General features: G+C 39.4%; 1 protein-coding gene across 6 annotated transcripts in view; it reads left to right on the forward strand.

Annotated features, from left to right (window-relative positions):
* Positions 1-24,338, forward strand: part of TPD52 (tumor protein D52) — a 254,482-nt gene that overhangs the window by 130,624 nt on the left and 99,520 nt on the right. For 5 of the 6 annotated variants that reach the window (XM_004047186.5, XM_004047187.5, XM_019032445.4 and 2 more), the window contains one exon: positions 2,028-3,672. In XM_004047186.5, coding sequence (XP_004047234.1) covers positions 2,028-2,147 — 120 coding nt within the window. In that variant the 3' untranslated portion in view covers positions 2,148-3,672. Of the gene's footprint in view, positions 1-2,027; positions 10,235-24,338 lie in introns of those variants that run through there. The other variant, XM_004047192.5, reaches the window with a different exon arrangement.

Below are 24,338 nucleotides of genomic sequence, written 5' to 3' on the forward strand. Positions count from 1 at the left end.
AGCGATTATGCCACTGCACTCCAGCCTGGGTGACAGAGCCAGACCCTGTCTCAAAAAAAAAAAAAAAAAAAAAAAAGCATAGTGTATTAAACAGATACCCCAGGTATCCTAAGGAAGCTGTAAAATTACATGCTGGGGATATAATTTTGTTAAATTACATTTATATTTAATTAAACATGAGGTCCATTTAGATTTTGGGTTGATTCATTCATCTGTGATTACTGAGCATTGGCCATGTGCCAGTCAATCAGTATTAGGCACCAGAGTTACCACAGTGAGCAAGAGAGACATGGACCCCTTCTGCAAGGTGTCTAGACAATTAAATGGCCAATGAAACTAAAGTGAGGTAAGGGTTCTGACGTGAAAAGCTGAGGGTGCGATGAGGACAAGTGGCAGAAAGTTCACCTGGCTTGGTGGAAGGGAAGGTCAGAGAAGACCTCTTAGAGGACTCAGTAATGTCCATTGAGGATTTTAGGTTGAAGGGAATGTTTGAAGTTTGAGGGCCCTTTTGAGGACCACCAAGAACTTCACTGTGCTGTAGGATATTGAGCAGGAGGTGAAGCTAGAGAGATGTGTAGGCCACATTGCAGAGTTTGAACTTGGGGCAATGGGAAGCCATTGAAGGGTTTTAAACAACCCAAGTGGTGCATTCTTCTGTAAATGTTAGAGAGATCAGTGGCTGCCCTGCACATCAAAGGGGAGAACGATTGGAGACAGGCAGATTAGATGGAAGGACGGAGTTGTACTCCAAGCCAAAGATGATGGAGAGTGAATTAAGTTAGTGCAATGGGACCAAGTCTAGAGCTATTTAGAAGTGAGAAATGACAGGGAAAAAAAAAAAGATTGATTGGATGTAGAACAAGTTGGGTAAGAATCAAGGACAACCCCAGGTGTCAGGCTGGGGCAGCTAGGTAGGTGCTACTCCCATATAAAGTCTTAAAAAAGAATAGGGAAGGGGCTAGTTCTGAGGGGAAGGAGTTCAGTTTTAGACATGTTGAACTGCAAGGAGATTTGATACTATAATTAAGGAATGTGTTTTAATAAATTTAATAAACAATGAACACACATTATTCACATTTCCCAAACAATTTGGATGGTAGATCAAAAAGAATGAGAGTGAAAATAAGGGGTCTGTGACCACTCAATTAAGATTGAGCTAAGAGCAAGGTCAAGTTCAAACCCACTATAAGCTTCTTGCATCCATGGTCACTGACTGTTTTCTTACTGTTAGCTGTCCTGTTGGACAGTGTAACAGTGAGAGAGCATATACAGATTAGCATTGAAAAGGATAGAGTGACATGTGTAAGGGTTTTGAAAAAGTATTATACAAATGCAAGGCAGATATATTGAAATAAATGCTTATTGGCAAAATTTCAGGCCGGATAGGTTGGAGTAGTGCTTCACAAACTATAATGTGCACATGAACGACTCAGGGATTTTGTTCAAGTGTTGATTTCAATTCTGTAGCTGGAGTTGGGTGGGGTAGAAAGGATATCTGAGATCCTGCATTTCTAATAAGCTCCCAGATAATGTTGAGTCTGTAGGTCCTTGAACCACACTTTAAGTATTAAAGGGTTAGAAAGCTTATACTGTAACTGAGAAAAAAACATATATTTCTTTCCCATGTTGTATTCAATATTTCTTGAATGAGTGTAGCTAAATGAGCAATTCGATGCAACACAAAATGTTATGCAAGTGTAGAGACAGACAGTTCACTAGGTACTTTAAAATAATAGACCTTACAAAGTTTTCTAGACAGACTTCCTGTGAAGAACAAGGAGCAGGGGGAAAGGAGAAGGGGTAGAATTTACCAATCTGAATATTTCAGCGAGGGAGAATGCATGAGTTTTACTATAAAACCACACTGAACATTGCAACAATACTAAATTCCATACATATATAATAATCAGTAAGCTATAAGGTTGCTGATGTATTTGTTCTTGAAAGTAAATTAGGGTTATTTTATGCAGAATCAGCTAGTTTTATGTTTCATAATGTCTTTCCCTTTTTTGAACTTTTTTTTTAAGTCTAAAGTAGGGGGAACCAAGCCTGCTGGTGGTGATTTTGGAGAAGTCTTGAATTCGGCTGCAAATGCTAGTGCCACCACCACGGAGCCTCTTCCAGAACAGACACAGGAGAGCCTGTGAGATTCCTACCTTTGTTCTGCTACCCACTGCCAGATGCTGCAAGCGAGGTCCAAGCACATCTTGTCAACATGCATTGCCATGAATTTCTACCAGATGTGCTTTTATTTAGCTTTACATATTCCTTTGACCAAATAGTTTGTGGGTTAAACAAAATGAAAATATCTTCACCTCTATTCTTCGGAAACACCCTTTAGTGTACATTTATGTTCCTTTATTTAGGAAACACCATTATAAAAACACTTATAGTAAATGGGGACATTCACTATAATGATCTAAGAAGCTACAGATTGTCATAGTTGTTTTCCTGCTTTACAAAATTGCTCCAGATCTGGAATGCCAGTTTGACCTTTGTCTTCTATAATATTTCCTTTTTTTCCCCTCTTTGAATCTCTGTATATTTGATTCTTAACTAAAATTGTTCTCTTAAATATTCTGAATCCTGGTAATTAAAAGTTTGGGTGTATTTTCTTTACCTCCAAGGAAAGAACTACTAGCTACAAAAAATATTTTGGAATAAGCATTGTTTTGGTATAAGGTACATATTTTGGTTGAAGACACCAGACTGAAGTAAACAGCTGTGCATCCAATTTATTATAGTTTTGTAAGTAACAATATGTAATCAAACTTCTAGGTGACTTGACAGTGGAACCTCCTATATCATTATTTAGCACCGTTTGTGACAGTAGCCATTTCAGTGTATTGTTTATTATACCACTTATATCAACTTATTTTTCACCAGGTTAAAATTTTAATTTCTACAAAATAACATTCTGAATCAAGCATACTGTATGATCAGTAGGTTGAACTGTGAACACTGTCATCAATGTTCAGTTCAAAAGCCTGAAAGTTTAGATCTAGAAGCTGGTAAAAATGACAATATCATCACATTAGGGGAACCATTGTTGTCTTCATTTAATCCATTTAGCACTATTTAAAATAAGCACACCAAGTTATATGACTAATATAACTTGAAAATTTTTTATACTGAGGGGTTGGTGATAACTCTTGAGGATGTAATGCATTAATAAAAATCAACTCATCATTTTCTACTTGTTTTCAATGTGTTGGAAATTGTAAAATGATACTGTAGAACCTGTCTCCTACTTTGAAAACTGAGTGTCAGGGCTGAGTGAATCAAAGTGTCTAGACATATTTGCATAGAGGCCAAGGTATTCTATTCTAATAACTGCTTACTCAACACTACCACCTTTTCCTTATACTGTATATGATTATGGCCTACAATGTTGTATTTGTTATTTATTAAGTTGTGATTGTTTTATTATTGTTTATGCCAAATGTTAACTGCCAAGCTTGGAGTGACCTAAAGCATTTTTTAAAAGCATGGCTAGATTTACTTCAGTATAAATTATCTTATGAAAACCAAATTTTAAAAGCCACAGGTGTTGATTGTTATAAAATAACATGCTGCCATTCTTGATTGCTAGAGTTTTTGTTAGTACTTTGGATGCAATTAAAACTATGTGCTATCACATGTGAAAAGCTTAATAAATTCCATCTATCAGTAGTATAGGTCTCAATATTTATTATGAGACCAGTGGTCTGGAAACAGCTTGTTGTATTACAGAATCAACTGGAGTCTATGCTTAAAAAAAAAATTTTTTTTTAACCATCCTTAAATTATTGCTTAATGGTATCATATTAACATATTCTAAATAAGGGCTTTAAGGCACAGGCTGTTGAAGCATTTTCTCAGAGGAGTGGATCTGTAGAAGTCTGTCTTTCTATAGAAATATTGTGCTTACTCAACTGTTAAATTATTTTTTCTATGAACTAGTCTACTTCTTAAAATTCAAACATATTCTTTTGATCACATTGTTTCTTGAGCATCCTGCCCTGCTACTAACTTTTCAACAAGGCAAAATGGAGTAAAGTGGCAATTTCTTTAGTTGAGTGAAATACCCTCAAGTCTCTTTTCTGCCCAAAAAGGGAAAAGTGATAGAAATGGGGGTGGCAAGTGGGGTGAGTGGATGAAGGTGGGTATTGGGGGTGGCTGTGAAAGAAAATAATGGAGAATCACTTTTCTAGACATCTACCTATACTTAATCTAAGAAACAAAGTAATCTACTGTAAAGTACTCTGCCCCTTGAAAGAAGTATTAAAAAGAGTGAGGATGGATTTAGAAAAAAACATGAATTTAGAAATATTCAAAATGGTTTTTGTGGCAGATTCAATATTATGAATTCACAGATATTTAAGGAATGAGAAACATAGTAATTAGTAGAAATGCCAGAAACAGTTCCTGGTTCCTCTTGTGTTTGACACTAAGAAAATAGCAAGAGTGTGAAATCTCAGATACTTATGAAATCTCACAGATGTAAGGACTCAAGTGTAGAAGAAAATATCCCCTTCTTACAAAAAGAAATGTCAATTTATGGAGTTTGTGGGAAATAGGGCAAGAATTCTTATGCTTATGAGAGCCAAGTAGTCAGTGGAAGAGAGTAGAGCTCAAAACTGGATTATCACCTTAGCAACTTAGAATAGTTTGAAATAGAAAAAAAGTATTTAATTTGGATCTGGATCTGTTAAGATATGCACAGTCTATTTTTTGTATAGTATTGGAAAATAAAAATGCTATAATTTGGGTATGGGTTCTTTTGTATACATTACCTGCCCATTGAGGAAAGGGGCAAGTCCATTATGCAACTTCTCTCCAAACCCTTCATATTCTGGATATGATACTTAAAGAGCCATGAGCAGCTACATTCTGCCTATCAGAAGGCATTTATTAAATGACTGCTTGCTGAAGATGTGCCCAAAGAGATCCTACATAAGGTCATTTGTCAGAATGATGTTTTTGTTTGTTTAGAGTTGGCTGACCTCCAACTCCTGGGGTCAAGGAATCCTCCTGCCTCAGCTTCCCAAATAGCTAGGACTATAGGCATGCACCCGGCCATGTGTTTTCTTTATAGCTCTTAAAGCCCAGATGAAGAAATCACATTTTTGCCCATAGTGAAGAAACATTTGGCCATTTATTAGTCCTTATTTTCAGTGACTGTCCTGTTTTCATTAGATTAGAGAGACCCTGTGTGGGCCACAGTTAATATAAACCATTATCACTTTTAAGTAAACCTGCACATCTTAGATTTCATAATTTCCTTATTGTTCTGACTCAAAATGAACCAAGAGCTTTTCACTTTTTGTTTGTAAGTTCTCAGAGGGTAGGGTCTGCAAGTGCTTTCGCCTGCCAGGATTCTGTACTTAAATAAATGCTATCTGGCAACTAAAATTCTTGCCAGCTCGCATGTAATTTTGATGTTACTGAGGTTGGTTGGTAGTTTATTTTATTAATTTTGTGGTTCTTCTATCATACAGAAAAAGCCAAATGCAGTTTTGTTTGAATATTTGTAAATGGACGTGATCTTTCACTTTACCACTCTCCAGCATGCTTTAAAGTTTCTCCTTGGTTTCTAGAATTGATTCTCTGTTCTTATTTTCCATTTTGACTATTTTTTAGTATTAGAATTCTTCCAGCTCCTAAATGCTATTGTCTATCTGTTGTTATCTTCTACATGATCCCCTTAATGATCTTATCCATTTCTATGGGTGAAATGACTATTTTTAGAGTGATACTAATAGCTTCCCAACCGGTATCTCCAGACTTGTTGATGGTGGTGGCCCTCCTTGAGCAGCTGCTGCAAGGACACCAGCTGCAGCAAGGGAAGCATGGCTGGGGGCTGCAGGCTCTGCAGAGGTGGCAGGGGCCGGCAATAGGTGATCCCAGCAGGAGCCCTGCCTTACCATGTTGGCAGGGCAGGAGCTTGTGCTCCTGGGCGCAGCTGCAGCCACCCAGCTGCAGCTCCAGATCCAGGCATCTGTGTGCTCTCGGGGGCCTGGGAAGTCCCCTGCCCATGCAGGCCTGGAAGTGCATGTTCCAGTTCGGAGCAAAGTTGTGGCTGAGCTTGGGTGCTGTCACAACCTGGCCAGGTGTGTGCAGGGTGGTGCTGACATGTCAGGTTCCTGCTACCTCGGCCCCCTCCCAACTTTGGGCACCAATGAGCATGGGAGGGTGGCCAGGGGCTGAGGGTAGCTTGGTGTGGACAGCCTGGGTGCTCTGGATGGCATGTTGATGGTGGCAGGAGGCAGGTTCCTAGGAGGGAAGGGGTGGGTCCCTGTTGAAACCCCACCCTCAAGCCAGGGACAGCCTGAAGCCTGGGGGCCAGGCTGCCAGTTTTAGGTAGAGCCCACAACCCAGAGCAAGAACTCTATTAATGCATTTCGGCCAATCGGATGGTGTTTTTTCCAGGCCCACCCTTCCTCCATTCTGAGCACATAAAAACCCCACACTCAGCCAGACTCAACGCTCATCAGGAGAACCTGCCTGCAGAAAGGACCACTTTGGGTCTCCTGAGTGCCGTTCTGTCACTCAATAAAGCTCCTCTCTGCCTTGCTTACCCTACGGTTGTCCATGTAACTTCATTCTTCCTGGACACAGGACAAGAACTCAGGACCTGCTGAACAGCGGGAGCAAAAGGAACTGTAACATGTTCCTAGCTGGCTTGCCAAGCTGGGGCGGTGACACGCTCCCAGACTGCAGGAGAGAAGAGTGGTGACCCTTCTGGGGACCCAGACCTTGGGATTCCCTGAGCCAGAGCTGCTATAACATTATAGCCTTCCCACCTTTCACCGGCACCAGACAGCTGCCCCACATGACAGGAGGCAGCAGCAGAGCCAGGCCAGCTGAGGAGCCATGGGCTGGAGTGGGGTGGTGGGACTGAAAGAGCTGTAACACAAACGGGCTGAAACAACCCCCCAACAATGTCCCCCCCTCAACCCCCCTCCCCGCCCCGCCAGTCACCACGCTGCAGGCAACGAGAAGAGTTGAGCCCTTCTGGGAGCCCACACCTTAGGGTTCCCCAAGCCAGGGCTGTGACATGCTGTAACACCCTCTTTGGGACTCTGAGGTTCCTGGCATCTCTGAGCTTTTGGGTTTTACCACGTTTCCCTTGCCCAGACACTGGTGCCTGCAGCAGAAGCTGGTTGTGGTCCATCTGGTCCAGCTGCAGCCTTGCACAGAGCCGGTGCCTGTAGCTGCCCACCGTGCTGCAGCAGCTGGTGTGCCTGGCTGGGCGCAGTGGCTGGAACCTGCACTCACTTGCTCACACACCCCTCACCAGCCCATGCCTGGCTCACCCTTGGCAGGTGTGGGATCTGGGCCAGCAGCACAAGATGAGCGCAGCCTACTGGGCAGAGTGGGCAGAATGAGCCCAGCAGGCATGAGCAAAACTCCAGCAGAGGCGCTGCAGGCCATGGAAGTTTCCAGCTGGTGAAGCGACATCCTAAGAACTTTGTGACACTATCCTTTCTTCTAGGTTTGCACACATGGTTGAGGTATGAATTTCTAGTAAACTCATGGTCACCTCCACCTAGCCGTCAATAGCTACTATTCATTAAGTGCCCAGGCATCTTACACTCATCACCTTTAACTCTTTACTCAGGCATGTGGCAGTGTCACCATTTTATAGATAAGACCATAGCCAGTAGCTGTAAAGTATTAGGCTTGAACTTAGCAGTAGAATGCAACTATTTTCTGTTCACTTTCCTTGGCTTTTTTAGGTGGGGGGTCTCACTGTGTTGCCCAGGCTGGCCCTAAACTTCTGGGCTCAAGTGATGTTCCCGCCTCAGCTTCCCGAGTAGCTGAGACTCCAAAGGTGTGCACTGCTGCCCAGCCAGGCCTGTATTTAATAAAGCAAGGAGTGGTTACAGCAGGATCAGAATCCTTAAGATGGCGTATGTGAAAACATCACTATTACAGAGGATGCTACTCTTGGCACTTGTATAGGCAAGGAGAAAGTTATGCAGACATCCCCCTATTGACTGGTTCAGTTCTTTACAGTCCCTCTCATTTGATGCTTCTGATCCTCTACCAAAGACAGAACTAAGGCCAAATTTGAAGTCATTTGATACAAACTTACTCTTATTATTTTTTTTGAGCTGGAGTTTCGCTCTGTCACCCAGGCTGGAAAACAGTGGTGTGATCTTGGCTCACTGCAACCTCCACCTCCTGGGTTCAAGTGATTCTCCTGCCTCAGCCTCCTGAGTAGATGGGATTACAGCCATGTGTCACCACGCCCAGCTAACTTTTGTATTTTTAGTAGAGACGGGGTTTCACCATGTTGGCCAGGCTGATCTCAAACTCCTGACTTCAGGTGATCTGCCCTCCTTGGCCTCCCAAAGTGCTGGGATTATAGGTGTGAGCCACCACACCAGGGGTGTGTTTTTACAGATACTTCAGTTTTGCACTTTTCACCCATGCTGGAGTGAAGTGGCAGGAACATAGCTCACTGCAGCCTCAAACTCCTGGGCTCAAGTGATCCTCCTCCATCAGCCTCCCAAGTAGCCGGGACTACAGGCATGCACTACTGCACCAGGCTGATTTTTCTATTTTTTGGTAGAGACTGGTTCTTGCTATGGCCCAGGCTGGTCTCGGACTCCTAATCTCAAGCAATCCTCCCTCCTCAACCTCACAAAGTGCTGGGATTACAAGTGTAAGCCACCCTGCCCAGTCAGACTGAGGGTTCTTGAAGGCCACTGGCCATGCTCTTTACAATTTACCAAACTTTCTCCTGAAAAAAAGTGGAAGTAGCACCATCCGTAGAAAATAATGCAAAACTGTTCTAGGCAAGAGTCCATTAATAGTCTTGGGAGATAAACAGTTTTAACTGCCAAGAGGGAGAACTCACCTGGAAAATTTATTGTAGGCCCCTTAATGAATTTGTAAGGACTACCATACAGTTAGCTAGTAATAATTTTATGTGATTCATACAATTGTGCACCATTCTGAGATCAGTGTACTTCGTGTTAACACTATCTGTACCATTAGAGAGCATCAGAAAAGCTTAAAACCCATAGTCAAGGCATTCTTAAAATAGGGTCTGTGATCATAAAAATTCTTTCTCTCGAAGTACTTGCAAATGAACTGGAAAGGTGTGTGCCCCCAAAATAAAACTAACTGTGGATTAATATTAAACTGCTGGGTCAAAGATAGACGGACAACTAATTAATAAACACTTTCTCAAGAATGATGTTAGGCTCAGTTTTGAACAGGGTGGGTAAATTTTGGGAATTAACACTGCAGGAGAAAAGGGAAAGAAAATCCAGAGTGAGGGTGGGGGCCTACGGCGGTGCAATACTTAGGGACATTCCAAAACTTCTGAACTCCTAAGTTAGATAATAGGTATCTAGAGGTATCAAAACATTTCAGAAAAACTATTTTTGTGGCGTGAGTGGACTGGCTGCAGAAGTGGCAAAGGACAAACTTGGATGCAGGGTTTGGCAAATGTTGGGTGAGCCCTAATCTGTGCCTGGTGCTAGGGACCCTACAGCAAAGTTCCTCTTTTCAAAGTTTAAAAAGTTGGGAGTAGACACTAAATATTATTAAATATTTAATATTAATATGTGGCATATTAGAAAGTGCTACATGATACTAAGAAAAACAGGTGCCAGAGAGTCTGCATTTGGGCTTCCACTTCTAAATAGGGTAATCAAGGAGACCCTCATATTTGAGTGAAGACCCCAAACTCGAGTGCTGGCGGCCATGCAGGGGGGACGGCAGGGCGGGAGAACGAGCGTCGCGTTAGCAGAATTTACAGTACAATGGGGTCCAACGGATGCCCAGGGAGGCGAAATTGCTGCAAGTTAAACGCACTTCCAACGCAAACCTTAACCAGGCCCCTTTCCAACTATTTACCCACCAATTTTAGCTTAAGTCTCTTCTTCCCCACGCCACTCCCAAATGAAAGGAAGACACGCCCCGTCGGCCTCCAGAGCTCTGCGGCCAGGGGGCGGACCTCTCATAGCTCCGCCCCGTGACCCGCGCGCTTGCGGAGGGGAGGTCAAAGGTCAGAGGTAAAGAAGTCATGGCGGCGCTGTGTCGGACCCGTGCTGTGGCTGCCGAGAGCCATTTTCTGCGAATGTTTCTCTTCTCCAGGCCCTTTCGGGGCGTAGGCACTGAGAGTGGATCCGAAAGTGGTAGTTCAAATGCCAAGGAGCCTAAGACGCGCGTAGGCGGTTTCGCGAGCGCGTTGGAGCGGCACTCGGAGCTTCTGCAGAAGGTGGAGCCCGGGCAGGTGAGAGGGAGTCGCGGGAATTACGCCAACGACGCGGTGGGCGGGGTCGGGAATAGGGGCGGAGCCTGGCTTAGGAAGGGGAGCTGAGGGCCGGGGCCCAGTTTTCCGGAGTTGCGGTGCGTTGTGGCTCAGCCCTCGGCCCCTAGAATCTGTGCTTGGTGTTTTTCTTCCTTTCGTTGTCCTTTTGTGTGGCATTTGCGTACTGGGCCGGGTCTGTCCATAGTGCGCTTGTTTTCCTGGGATTGAATGCTGGTGGGAGGGTAACCAGCGGGGAGCGCTGCTGGGGAGGCGATCTAGGGCGATTCCTGGGACGCTGAGGAGAATGGGACTCACACGGAGAGGCAGGGCTGTGCTGGGTCTTGTTCTGAACAGCAGCTCTAGCATGGAGCTTGCTGTCTGGAGTAGAAGGCCCTTCATAAACATTTGTTAATTTAATGACTGGGTGATGAATCACTTTCTGAACTTGGGCAAGTGATTTAACTTGTCAGCGCTTCACCTCTCTTTTGTAAATGTCTTCTTTTTTTTAAAAGTAAAATAAAATCTCCGTTTGTCTCAGCCAGTACTTTTGTAAAATACCATAAATTTATAGATAAATGAAATGGAAGAAATAAAATTACAAGCCTAAGTTTTTAATAATTAAACTCAGCAGACATGAAATTGAATTATATACAAATAAACTCTCAATTTCTCTATTTTTCTTCCTAGGGAGTAGTACCAAACAGTTCACAAGACTGGCAGTGTCCTAGGTTATAGGGTCATTTTAGTAGCAATTACTGATGTCATAATTTTTCTGAAATCCAAGGACTAGAAGAAGCCTGGTATATTAGTTTATTATTTTCTGTTGTAACAAATTACTACAAATTTAGTGGCGTAAAACACAGGAAATGTGTTGTTCTTAGGGCTGTGAGAAGTCAGATGGGATCTCACTGGTCTAAAATCAAGGTGTTGGTGAAGTTATGTTCTTTTCTGTAGCTTCTAGGAGAATCTCTTCCTGGCCTGTCTTTTCTGCCTCTGTCTTCTACTTTTTTGTTTTTTGGATTTTTTTGTTTGTTTTGTTGTTTTTTGAGACAGGGTCTCCCTCTGTCACCCACGCTGGAGTGTGGTGGCATGATCTCAGTTCACTGCTAAACCCCCTGGGCTCAAGTGATCCTCCTGCTTCATAGCTGGGACCGCAGGTGTGCACCACCACTCTCGGCTAATTGTTTTTTTTTTGTAGAGATGGGGTTTTGCCGTGTTGCCCAGGCTGGTCTTGAACTCCTGGGCTCAAGTGATCTTCCTGCGTTGGCCTCCCAAAGTGCTGGGATTACAGATGACAGATGTGAGCCACCTGGCCTGGCTGCTGACCCCGCCTCCGCCGCCCCCCCCCCCCGCCCCCGTCTTCTGCTTTTGAGATCCCTGTGATTACATTGGCCTCCCCAGATAATCCAAAATAATCTATTTTAAGATCAGCTGATTAGCAATCTTAATTCCACCTGCGAAGTTAATTCTCCTTTGCCACGGAAGGTAACATATTCACAAATTCTAGAGATTAGGTTGTGGATGTCTGTGTAGGGGGAGGGGGCATTATTCTTTCTACCATATATGGAGAAGTCATAAAATACTAGCAGAATAGCGATGACTGACCTGAAGCCACCTAAGGGATGGATTTTAGATCCATCCTTAAGGTAAGGCCATAAGAGTTAAGTGCAGTAAGGTTGGAAACATAGAGTTCAGTGCTCCCTTCCAAATATTTGTATAGGAAAGGAGTTTTTCTATTTCTTACCTAATATTTCTCACTCACGCGTCGCTCCCATTCACACCCCATTCTAAGCCCCTTCGGAAACCCCCCAAAATAATTCTCAATTGCTGAGTTAATTGTGGTAAGAGTGAAAATTGTAGCATCACATGTATAGTAAGTTAAGTGTTTGAAACTAAAAATGTACTGTTTATTTAATGAAGGAAATAACTAAGGTGTTTTAGAGTCCCCAGAATTCCCTTTCCTTTCCTTTTCTCTTTCCTTTCCTTTCCTTTCCTTTCCAAGGCAGTTCTAATTGGGCTGTTCAGTTTTTCCAGGAGGAGGCTGGGGTGTTTCCTGGCAGTCCCAGCACATCCGTTAGATTTTCTCAGTCCATCTCAGGCTGGACTGTGTTTTCTAACACAGTGTAGAAAACATTATTCTACTAGATGATGGGTAAATGTGTTTGGTTGTGATGTACAGTTCACCAATTTCTTATTCACAAGTCTTTGACATCTTGGTTTAACGGAAATAAAATTCCCTGGGGAGGAGGATATCAGGAGGCTGTGTTGTAGTCTCCGTTCAGCAAGTTCTTAGCTTTGAAGCATTTGAAGTTACGTGAACCCCTTTACTCCTTCTTAATTGATACCACTGACTTCAGTTGCTCCCTGGTTCAGGTCATTACACACACTGTGGACCAAGTTATCTTCCTAAAGTTGGGCTCTATAATCAGACTTAATGAGGTTATTTATTTATTGCTCTCCTTGAGAATCTTCTAAACCTCCATTCACACTGCCTGCAAGATTAAATATACAATGGTGCATCTCTCTACTGTGGCTTCAGAGGCCTACCGCCATTCAAGACCCTGCTTGGGTTAAAAGCTTCGGCTCAGTTCAGGCTTCCAGTTTCTGCCATCTTTCAACTGAGTGACCTTGGGCAACTTACTTAGCCTATCTAAGTTTGCTGTCTTATCTCAAAGTGGAGATAATGCTTCAACTGGAGTTACTGGGAAGTTTATGTGAAATAATACATTTAACGTGCTCTCAGTACATTGACTGGTACAGAGTAAGCTTTATTCAGTGCATTTTAGCTTTTATGTGGCCCCAGCCGTTTCTTCTCCAGCCTTCTGCCTTCCTGAGAATAGTTTCACAGAGATGCTTCCACAATTACACAGTTCTTTGAAGTCCCATTGTTTTCTTAATAATGAACTTTAATTTATCAAACCATGTAGATTCATCTCTTGTAACTGATGTACCGCTCTGGTGGGGGATGTTGACAGTGGGGGAAGCTATGTGTGTGTCAGCACAGGAGGGGTATGGGATATGTCTGTACTGTACTCTCAATTTTGCTGTAAACCTAAAAGTGCTCTAAAAAATAATTTTTTTGTTAATGAATGAATATAAAATGCTATTTAAAAACATAAGGCGGTATATGCTCTAACTAGAGGTTGAGCTGTGTCATTCAAAGAGACAATAAAATTAAGTTTTTCGTGGCAAAAAGCCCAAAACCAAACAAAAAACACCAGAAAACAACCATGCACATGCCATTTTATTTAATCCCAAATGTAAGGACATTCGTCATCACTAATATGTTAACTTGTGGTGCCAGAGTAACACATGACACATCAGAATAAAATTTTTACTAACTTTTTTCCCAGTAGAAAATGTTTCAGGAGGTCAGAGACCTTGTCTTTCTTATTCTGTTGTATTCCCAGTGCCTAGCACAGTCCTTGACCCATAGTGGGCACTCGGTAAATATTTGCCAAATGTGTGAATGAATGAATAGTACATGTAGTGCATATTTGAACTTCAGTTATACCTGGCCTGTCGTTGAATTGTAATATATGTGTGACTGTCCACAAACAATTGTACGAATAAGAATAGTACAGCCTTGAGCATGTCAGTTGAATGTGCCTGTCCAGAATAATTGAGTAAAAATAATTTTAAGAGTAGTAAGAAATTGAAAATACCACATTAGTTTTAGTTTTAGTATTTACTGGAAGTTTTCAGTGTTTTTCTAACATATTTATGGTAAGGAATATGAGGAGTTGTTGGGTATTGATAGGAATTCAACTTGTGAAAAAACTTACTTTACCTCTTTTGAACTTACTGGACCTATTTAATTGAACAGTATCCTGAGATTACAAGATGAATAAACGCCAATTGTGTATTCAGGGTTTTTGAAAAAATATTGTTTACAAATTTTATAAAAGTAATATTTGGTTACTTTAGAAAGAAAATTTAAATAGCCCTGCAGGTTATTATGTGAAATGTAAAAGTCCCTTTTTCTTACTTTCTCAAGGCTGGAGAGTGTGTTTTTTATGCATAGCTGCAGAGTTTTATATTACACACATGTAAGTATAAGCTAAGTATTGCTATATATATTTAAAAACATTAATTGGTTCGTAGTATGAATACTGTTCATACTACGTAGTATGAATATATTACAGTTAAAGAGTGTAAATTCTGCAGTCACGCAATCTTGGTTTAAATCCTGGTTCCTCTACCATTTACTAGCTGTGTTGCCTTGGAAAATTACTTAATATCTGTGTATCTCCTTTTCCCCCTATGTCATGAGATTTTTATGAGATTCAATGAATTCATTATTTAAAACACTTAACACAAGTGCCTGATACTTAATAAGCACTTAGTATGTTTTAGTTGCTGCTGCTGAAAATTGCAATTTTTACCTAAGTATGACTATTTTTCCTTATCATTACATAATATTTGCTTGGTATTGCATGGTGTGGATGTAGCATAATTTATTTAAGCAGGAAGGCCTTAATTATTGAACTTTTAGGTTGTTTCTGTTTGTTTTTGTTTTCTAACACAGTGTTGCAGTGAACATTTGCATTTTTTGCGTAATTACAAGAGTGTATTTGTAGGTTATATGTTGGGTAAAAGTGTACACACAATTTAAGTTACAGCCTGTTTGTACTGAACTCCCACCTACAGTGCATGACAATGTTTCCTCACCCCCTTATCAACACATGGGGTGTAATAGGTGGATTTTCTTGATATTCGACAATTAAAGCAAAATATAGAAATTGGAAACTGGGGTTATCATCTTTCATTCCTGATTTCAGTTTTTGATTTTTATCATAACTTCATGTTGACAGTTTTTGACTTTATAGTAAGTGCTATCAATTTGAACTCATAAAATGCACTTAAAATAACAAAATACTACATTTACACTATGTATATTGGGATTGTATGTAAGATTTCATTTGTAAAATGGTTTCTGCTTAAAATATTCTTTTTGAAGATGAATTTTGCTGTTCCCTAAACAAATCATTATTTCTTTACCTTTTACCCTGGAATTAGCTTCCCTGCTGCAAATTTTGTTGTAAAAATCACCTCCTCTCTTAGACCTTTGTGATCTCACCAAACAGATGAAACTGTTTTTGAATGTTCTGGAGTTTTGTGTTTTACTACCTTTATGGTATACCCACAGCTCTCATAGTAAAGTCATTTACAAACCTGTTTTATCCTGTTTTCTAGCTGTAGTTCCTGAAGAACAAGGGGCCATTTTCAGTCCACCCTCTTGATCCTTTGCATAATGCTTTACACTTAAGTAGGGATTGAATATATATTTGCTGATTTAAGTTGGAATGAAATTTAAACAGTTTGATGGTTGAATAATTACAAATGAAAAATAGCATCTCAGATGGCCTATTATTAGACTTAAAAATATGTATATGGTGAAAGTCCAAGTTTTACCTATTGATTTAGTTCTTATAGTCATTGAAGTGTAGACTTACTTATAAGTGGACCTCAGAAATAAGCCCATACACATTATCCTTACAAAGAACTTTCCCCTGCAGCCAGGAATTTAATCAAGGGCAATGCATCATGAAGTTCTTATCCTATTACACACTCGGGTTACTAGTTAAAGGGAACCGAAGTTAAATGGCGTTAAGTGTAATGCCATTGTTCTGTATGGAGGTTGTAGATTCCATACTCATCCCATGCTCACTTACCTACCTTTCTTTTACTTTGCTTCATTAGCTTTAATATTGGTTTATGCATCTTTCCCTTCAACTGGCTTTGTTTTGTTTTTAGAGTAGCAACCAAATCTTTTTTTTTTTTTCCAGACAGGGTCTTGCTCTGTTGCTGAGGCTGGGGTGCAGTGGTGCAAACTTGGCTCACTGCAACCTCTCTCCCTTGGCTCAGGTGATTCTCCCACCTCAGCCTCCTGAGAAGCTGGGACCATAGGTATGCGTCACCATGCCTGGCTGATTTTTGTATTTTTTTGTAGAGATGGGGTTTTGCCATATTGCCCAGGCTGCTCTCGCACTTCTGGGCTCAGGCAATTTGCCTGCCCTAGCCTCCCAAAATGCTGGGATTACAGGTGTGAGCCACCACACCAGGCTGTCCCATTTATTTTTATAACCATTTAAGTCAGGTACCATTTTCCCTCCATTTTTAAAACCTTAATCCTTCTTATGTCACTTAGACAATATAAATTTGTCGAATCTGTTAAGGCAATTGGGAGCTGTGCTATGGCATATAACTCATCTCATAGCCACAAGGTGGCAATAGTTGAGCAAAGAATTGGTTTTTCTGCTTTATGACTCTTCTTAGCAGTAGAGGGTGGCATGCTACTTTTCAGAACATTGGAAAAAATGTTTTTCAGAGAGTTTTGGGGCTGCACAGTAAAAATTTTACTCAAATTTTAAATTTATTTAAAATACTGATGTTACATGACAGTTTATAGTTTTACCTTATTTAAGCAATATATTAGATTTCATGCAAATATTTTTAATGTAATTTTTTACTTTTTTGTGAATATTTTTATTAGTATTTTTTTATTTCAAAATATTCGAATATTCCAGAAGACAGAATATCTAAAATCAGATGTTCAATCCTTTCAGAATACTGGAAAAATAAAAATATATAGATTTAAAGGGCTTATTTCAATATAATAGGGAAATTAATTTATTTTTAGTATAATTTTTAAGTCCACTAAATTCATATACTGTAATAGTAAAATTATATAGTTTTACTTAACCCTTTGTTTTCTTATCAGTTTTACTGACAACTTTAAAAATTATACCAGTGTTTTAAAAACTATTTGATACGTAAAGGAATGATGGAAAATGTTTCTGGTTTTAACGATGGTGCCAACCTGTTTTTACATTATAGAATTCTAGGAGAATTACCTCTGAGTAATAAAAATCTTTTGAAATGTTGTATGTCTCACATTTTCAAAGCATGTTTAGAGGAAATGACCAGTTAATATAAAAACAATGAAATAGTGAAGAAATACATAGAATTCTCTGGGGAAAGTAGGTTTTTGTTAACACCTGTAACATGCTTATAAGCAGTACCATACATTTCTTAAAAGAAAAGATGTATATGTTCTGTATGTATTTTGTTTTTGGGTGGTCATATGATCTGATCATACCCAATCAGACTCATGACTTCCCAAGCCAACCTTAGTTTTTTCACTATTTGGAGATTGTAACTCTCATTTTTACTCAGAAATTTCACTTCCATCTTTTAATGTGTCTAAGTTTGCTTCTAAGGCTACACTTAAATTTTTCTCTTTTAATCACTTTAATTTTTATAACCTGATTATGGCCCTTAAGTTTTTTATCTATTGGCATTAAATATCAGGAAATAAGAGCAATTAAGCACATTCAAGTGGAGCCTGGTTTGTTGGGATTTGGGAATAAAACTAAATAGTCTTGATTCACTTTGGGTTTTGCCTACCTTTTTAAAGCTTTGGAGATTCCATTGTTGACAACTGCCAGGAAATGAGTGGTGGACTCAGTCTAGGAGTTGGCAGCTGAACAAGTTGCCTGACCTCTGGCCAGCTACCCAAATTGAGATGGTTGGATTCTCTGAAGGGACATAAATGTACACTGAGAACTGGGTGTCACTGGGACACACAGTATTTATCCCAAAGAAATGAAATGTTCCTAACAGCTTCATTTGTAAGAGCCAAAAACTGAAAGCAGCCTAGATGTCCTTCAGCTGTTGAATGGTTAAACAAACTGTGGTACATCCTTACCGTGGAATACTACTTAGCAGTAAAAAGTAATGAGTGTTTGATACACAAAATAATTTGAATGACTCAAAGGAATTATGCTGAGTGAAAAAAAAAAAAGCCAGTCCCAAAAAGTTACATATGGTGTGATTTCATTTATACAACATTTTTGAAATGACAGAATTATAGAGATGGAGAACAGGTCAGTGCTTACTAGGAGTTAGGAAGGAGGGAGGTAAAAGGGATATGTGGAGTTACAAAAGGACAGCACAAGGAATCCTTGTGGTGATGGACTTGTTCTGCATTTTGACTGTGATGGCCAGTACAGAACCTTTACATGTAATAAAATTGCATTGATGATTACATGTATAACTGGTGAAATCTGAATATTGGTGGATTGTGTCAATGTCAATTTCCTAGTTGTGATATCATACTATAGTCTTCTAAAATGTTACCATTGGGAGCCCTGGGTAAGGGTGCAGGGGCTCTCTACGTATTCTTGGTTACAACTGCATGTGAGTCTACAATGATTTTTAAATAGAAAGTTAATTTTTTTTAAAGGGAGCATTTCACTAGTCTCTCGGGCCCAGCACTGATAAGACCATTGAATTCCATAAACATGTGACAATTATCCCACATTATTTCCTGTAAGGTAATTTTTTGTTGTTAGAAGCAATGCAGTGTAGAATACCAGAAAAATCCAAGAATAGTTAGAAGTAAAGTTCCACATGCCTACCTGCGTACCTTAGCCTTTAGTCAGACAACTTCTGTCTTACTAGAAACCTTAAAAGCATCCCTTGGTCCCAGTCTATGCATCTGTCAGCATCTGGCTTACAGCTCTGCTCATAAAATGAGAGAGACTGACTGTCCAGTCTCCTTTTGTAACTGTTTTTCCCTATCTAGCATAATGTTTCTCCTGCTCCCACGATATACCACTATTACAGAGATTTCTAAACTTTTTTGATCATGTCCCTTCATTAATAAATTTTTGAGCACATGTTCCAGTATTTACTTAAAAAATACATTTGTGGCTGGGCGCAGTGGCTCACACCTGTAATCCCAGCACTTTGGGAGACCGAGGTGGGTGGAACATGAGGTCAAGAGATCAAGACCATCCTGACCAACATGGTGAAACCCTGTCTTTACTAAAAATACAAAAATTAGCCAGGCATGGTGGCTCATGCCTGTAGTCCCAGCTACTCGGGAGGCTAAGGCGGGAGAATTGCTTGAACCCGGGAGGTGGAGGTTGCAGTGAGCCAAGATTGTGCCACTGCACTCCAGCCTAGCGACAGAAAGAGACCCAGTCTCAAAAAAAAAAAAAAAAGTGTGTGTGTACGAATATATATATTCGTACTGTAGTTTCTTTTGTTATATACATTTTAAAGCATTTACACATAAAAACATTTTGAAGGTGAAGTTAAAAAAAAAATAGAAATTCCAGTGTTTTCTTCTTCTGTCCTATGGGTTATGATAGAGATCACTATTCTTTGTTACAACCTGACCTTTTTCCTTCAGGCCTGCTCTGTAAATGTGTGTTCGTTGGCCACAAATTTCCTATGTCTTTTTACGAACAATCTCCCCTTTAACCTTCTCTACAAGTATTTCTTGCTTGCTTTCTTGGTTTCCCTTGATAACACTGCTTCCCTTCTGGTCTTCCCTAGTATAGATTGCAACGGGTCTCAAGACTAGGAGGAGAAAATGACTCATCTTGGTTCTCGTTTCTCAGTACCATTTCAGACTACTGTTGTATCAGAAATACTTTAAAAAGGCTCCTTGATAAAAATCTTTTCAATTCTTTCAATTTTTCATCAGCATCTGGCTCACAGCTTTTCTCTTTTCTTCATACTTACCATTTTCATTGACCAGCATTTACATTTGTAAACCAAAAATAAAATTCTAAAGCCCCCTCAACCATCTGAATGGACCCCTCCTGTCAGCCAAGGGCATTCCAAAGTTAACCTGAAAAACTAGTGCAGGCCGTGATGGGAAGGGGGAGCCAGACGTGCCTCATTATACCTCCCTCCTTTCAGAATTAGTGATAGAAATGACTCTTTAAGTCTAGTAAGAAACATTTACAATCTGTTTTCTCTGAAGCCTGCTACCTGGACGCTTCCTCTGCATGATAAAACCATAGTCTCCACAATGCCTTATGGTCACACAGACATTCCTTTCTATTGATAATAACCCTTTCAACCAATTGCCAATCAGAAAATCTTTAAATCTACCTATGACCTGGAAGCCACCCTCGCAACCTGCTTCTAGTTCTCCTGCCTTTCTGGACTGAACCAATGTAACCAATGTACATCTTACACATATTGATTGATGTCTCATGTCTCCCTAAATTGTATAAAACCAAGCTGTACCCTGACTTCCTTGGGCATGTGTCTCAGGACCTCCTTAGGCTGTGTCATGGGCGTGTCCTTAACCTTGGCAAAATAAACTTTCCAGATTGATTTAGACCTGTCTCTTGGTTTACACATTAATGACTACCAATACTTTGGCCACATAGTTTTTTGTATATTAACCTTATATTGTGTAATGTTGCTGTAATTACTTATTCCAGGAGGTTTTTTTCTTGTTGATTCTTTTTGATTTTCTACATAGGTCATCATGCCATCCATGATAAAACACAGTTTTATTTCTTCCTTCCCAATCTGTGTACTTTTATTTTTTCTTTTTTTCTTATTGCATTAGCTAGGACTTCTAGTACAATGTTGAAAAGAGTGATGAGAGGGGACATCCTTGCCTTCTTCCTGTGCTTAGTAGGAAAAGTTTCAAGTTTCTTACCATTACATATGTAGGTTTTTTGTAGATATTCTTTAGGAAGTTGAAGCTTTCCTCTAGTTTTCTGAGAGTTACTATTATGAATGGGTATTGGGTTTTGTCAAATGCTTTTCCATTTGACGAAATGAAATATGACCATGTGATTTTTCTTCTTTAGCCAATTGATGTGATGGATTACATTTTTTTTCTATTTTTAATTTTTGTGGGTACATAGTAGGTGTATATGCTTAGGGGGCACACGAGATACTTTGATACAGGCATATAACATGTAATAATCACATCATAGTAAATAGAGTATCCATTCCTTCAAGCATTTACTCTTTGTGTTAACAATCAAATTAAACTCTTTTAGTTATTTTTAAATATACAATTAAATAATTATTGCTTATCACCCTGTTGTGCTCTCAAACACTAGGTCTTACTCATTCTTTCTAACTAGTCTTTGTACCCATTAACCATCCCCACCCTCTTATATACTATAAGTTTACTATATCACATATAGGGGAGTGGGGATGGTTAATAAGTACAAACCCCCAGTACCCTTCCCAGCGTCTGGGTGACCATCCTTCTACTCTGTCTCCATGAGTTCAATTGTTTACATTTTTAACTCCCACAGATAATAACATGTAAAGTTTGTCTTTCTGTGCCTGGCTTATTTCACGTAACATAATGACCTCTGGTTCTATCCATGTTGTTGCAAGTGACAGGATCTCATTCTTTTTTATGACTGAATAGTAGTACTGCATTGTGTATATGTACCACATTTTCTTTATCCATTCATCTGTTGATGGGCACTTAGGTTGCTTTCAAATTTTGGCTATTGTGAACAGAGCTACAGCAAACATGGGAAATGTCTCTTCAGTATACTGATTTCCTTTCTTTGGGGTATAAAACCAGCAGTGGGATTGCTGGATCATATGGTGGCTCTATTTTTAGTTTTGGTTATTTGTTTTTTGTGGAACCTTCAAACTGTTTTTCAGAGTGGTTGTACTAATTTACGTTCCCGCTAACAGTATATGATGGTTCCCTTTTCTCCACATCCTCATCAGCATGTATTACTGCTGGTCTTTTGGATAAAAGCCATTTTAACTGGGGTGAGATGATATCTCATTGTAGGTTTGATTTGCATTTCTCTGATGATAATGATGTTGAGCACTTTTTCATAAGCTTGTTTGCCATTTGTATGTCTTCTTTCGAGAAATGTCCATTCAGATTATTTGCCTTTTTTTTTTTTTTTTTTGAGACAGAGTGTTGCTCTGTCTCCCAGGCTGGATTGCAGTGGCACGATCTCAGCTCACTGTGAGCTCTGCCTCCTTCCGGGTTCATGCCATTCTCCCGCCTCAGCCTCCCCAGTAGCTGGGACTAAAGGCGCCTGCCACCATGCCCTGCTAGTTTTGTTTTTGTATTTTTAGTAGAGATGGGGTTTCACCATGTTAACCAGGATAGTCTTGATATCCTGACCTTGTGATCCGCCCACCTCGGCCTCGCAAAGTGCAGGGATTATAGGCGTGAGATTATTTGCCTATTTTAAAGTTGGATTATTAGAATTTTTTTCCTATAGAGTTGTTTGAACTCCTTATATATCCTGGTTATTAATCCTTTGTCTACATTTTGATTTTTGAATGTTAAACCTGGCGTAAGTCTCAGTTGTGGTATATAATTTTTATATGTTGTTGGATTTGATTTGCTAATATTCTGTTGAGGATTTTTGCATCTACATGCATGAGAAATATTGGTCTGTAGCTTTCTTTTCTTGTAATGTCTTTGTGTGGTTTTGATATTAAGATATTACTGTCCTCATAGGATAAGTTCCACTCCTATCTTCTGAAAGAGATTGTAGAGAATTGGTTTGATTTCTTCTTTAAATGTTTGGTAGATCTCACCAGTGAACCCATATGGACCTGGGGCTTTCTGTTTTGGAAGTATATTAATTACTGATTTAATGTCTTTAATAGACATAGGCCTATTCAGATTATCTATCTCTTCTTACTTGAATTTTGGCAGACTTTGTCTTTCAAGGAATTAATCCATTTAATTTAGGTTATCAAATCTGTGGGTATAGAGTTGTTTATAGTATTTCTTTAATGTCCATGGGATATGTAGTGATGTCCTCTCTTTCATTTCTATTATTAGTAATTTGTGTCCTCTCTTTTTGTTTTTCTTAGTCTGGCTAGAAGCTTACCTCAAATAACCAACTTTTGCTTTTGTTGATTCTATTGATTTCCTGTTTTCAGTTTCATTGCTTTCTGTGCTAATTTTTATTTTAGATAAGTTGTGTTTTCATTTTCATTTAGTTCAAAGTATTTTTAAATTTCTCTTGAGATTTGTTTGACTCATGTTATTTAGATGTGTATTTGTTTACTCTAAGAATTTTGGGATTTTTGAGCTATCTTTCTATTCCTGATTTCTAATTAAATTCCATTGTGGTCTGAAAGCAGACATTGCATGATTTCTATTCCTTTAAATTTGTTGAGGTGTGTTTTATGGTCCAGAATGTGGTCTGTTTTGGTGACTGTTTCATGTGGCATGAGAAGAATATATATTCTGCTGTTGCTGGATGAAATTGTCTACAGATGTCCATCATATCCAGTTGATTTATGATGTTGTTGAGTTCAGCTATATCCTGAGTGATTTTCTCCCTGCTGGATCTGTCCTTTTCTGATAGAGGGACATTAAAGTCTCCAACTGTAATGATTCATCTATTTTTTCTTGCAGTTTTGTCAGTTTTTGCCTCATGGTTTTTGACTATTTTTAGGCATGTACACATTAAGGATTATTCCGACTTCTTCAGATAATTAACCCTTTTATTATTAGCAAATTGTTTAACATGAACAAACTGTTCATTGTTAGATCAATTAATAATTAAAAACTTAAAAGTTTTAATTTTACCTTCACATATTCCTTCTCTGTGTTCTGCCTTTCTTTATGTAATATAGATCTGAGTTTTTGACTTTTATAATTTTCTTCTTTCTAAAGAATTTCTTTAAACATTTCTTGCAAGGCAGGTCTACTTGCAACAAATTCCCTCAATTTTTATTTGTCTGAGAAAGTCTTTAATTCTCCTTCATTTTTGAAGGATAACTTGTCAGGGTACAGAATTCTAGGTTAGTATTTTTTTTTGTTTCCTCTTAACACTTTAGATATCTCACTCCACTGTTTTCTTGATTGCATGATTTATGAGGAGAAGCTGGATATAATTTTTATCTTTTCTCCTCTGTAGGAAAGCTGTTTTCCCCCCAGGCTTCTTTTAGAATTTTTTCTTCATCTTTGATTTTTCTGTAGTTTGAAAATGATACTATATGCCTAGATGTAGTGTTTTTGGTGTTTATTCTGGTTGATGTCCTCTGAGCTTCCTGGATCTGTGGTTTGGTGTCTGATATTAATTTGAAGGAAAGTCTTAGTCATTATTGTTTCAAATATTTCTGCTGTATTTGTCTTTCTTCTCCTTCTAGAATTCTCATTAGTTTACACCTTTTGTAGTTGTCCCAAAGTTCTTGAATATTCTGTTCAATTTTTCCCTCAATCTTTTTTCTCTTTGCTTTTCAGTTTTGGCAGTTTTTATTGAGGTATCTTCAGAGTCACAGATTTTTTTTTCCTCAGCTGTGTCATCTTCCT

The sequence above is a fragment of the Gorilla gorilla genome, chromosome 7 (assembly GCF_029281585.2).
Source record: "Gorilla gorilla gorilla isolate KB3781 chromosome 7, NHGRI_mGorGor1-v2.1_pri, whole genome shotgun sequence".
Taxonomy (NCBI): domain Eukaryota; kingdom Metazoa; phylum Chordata; class Mammalia; order Primates; family Hominidae; genus Gorilla; species Gorilla gorilla.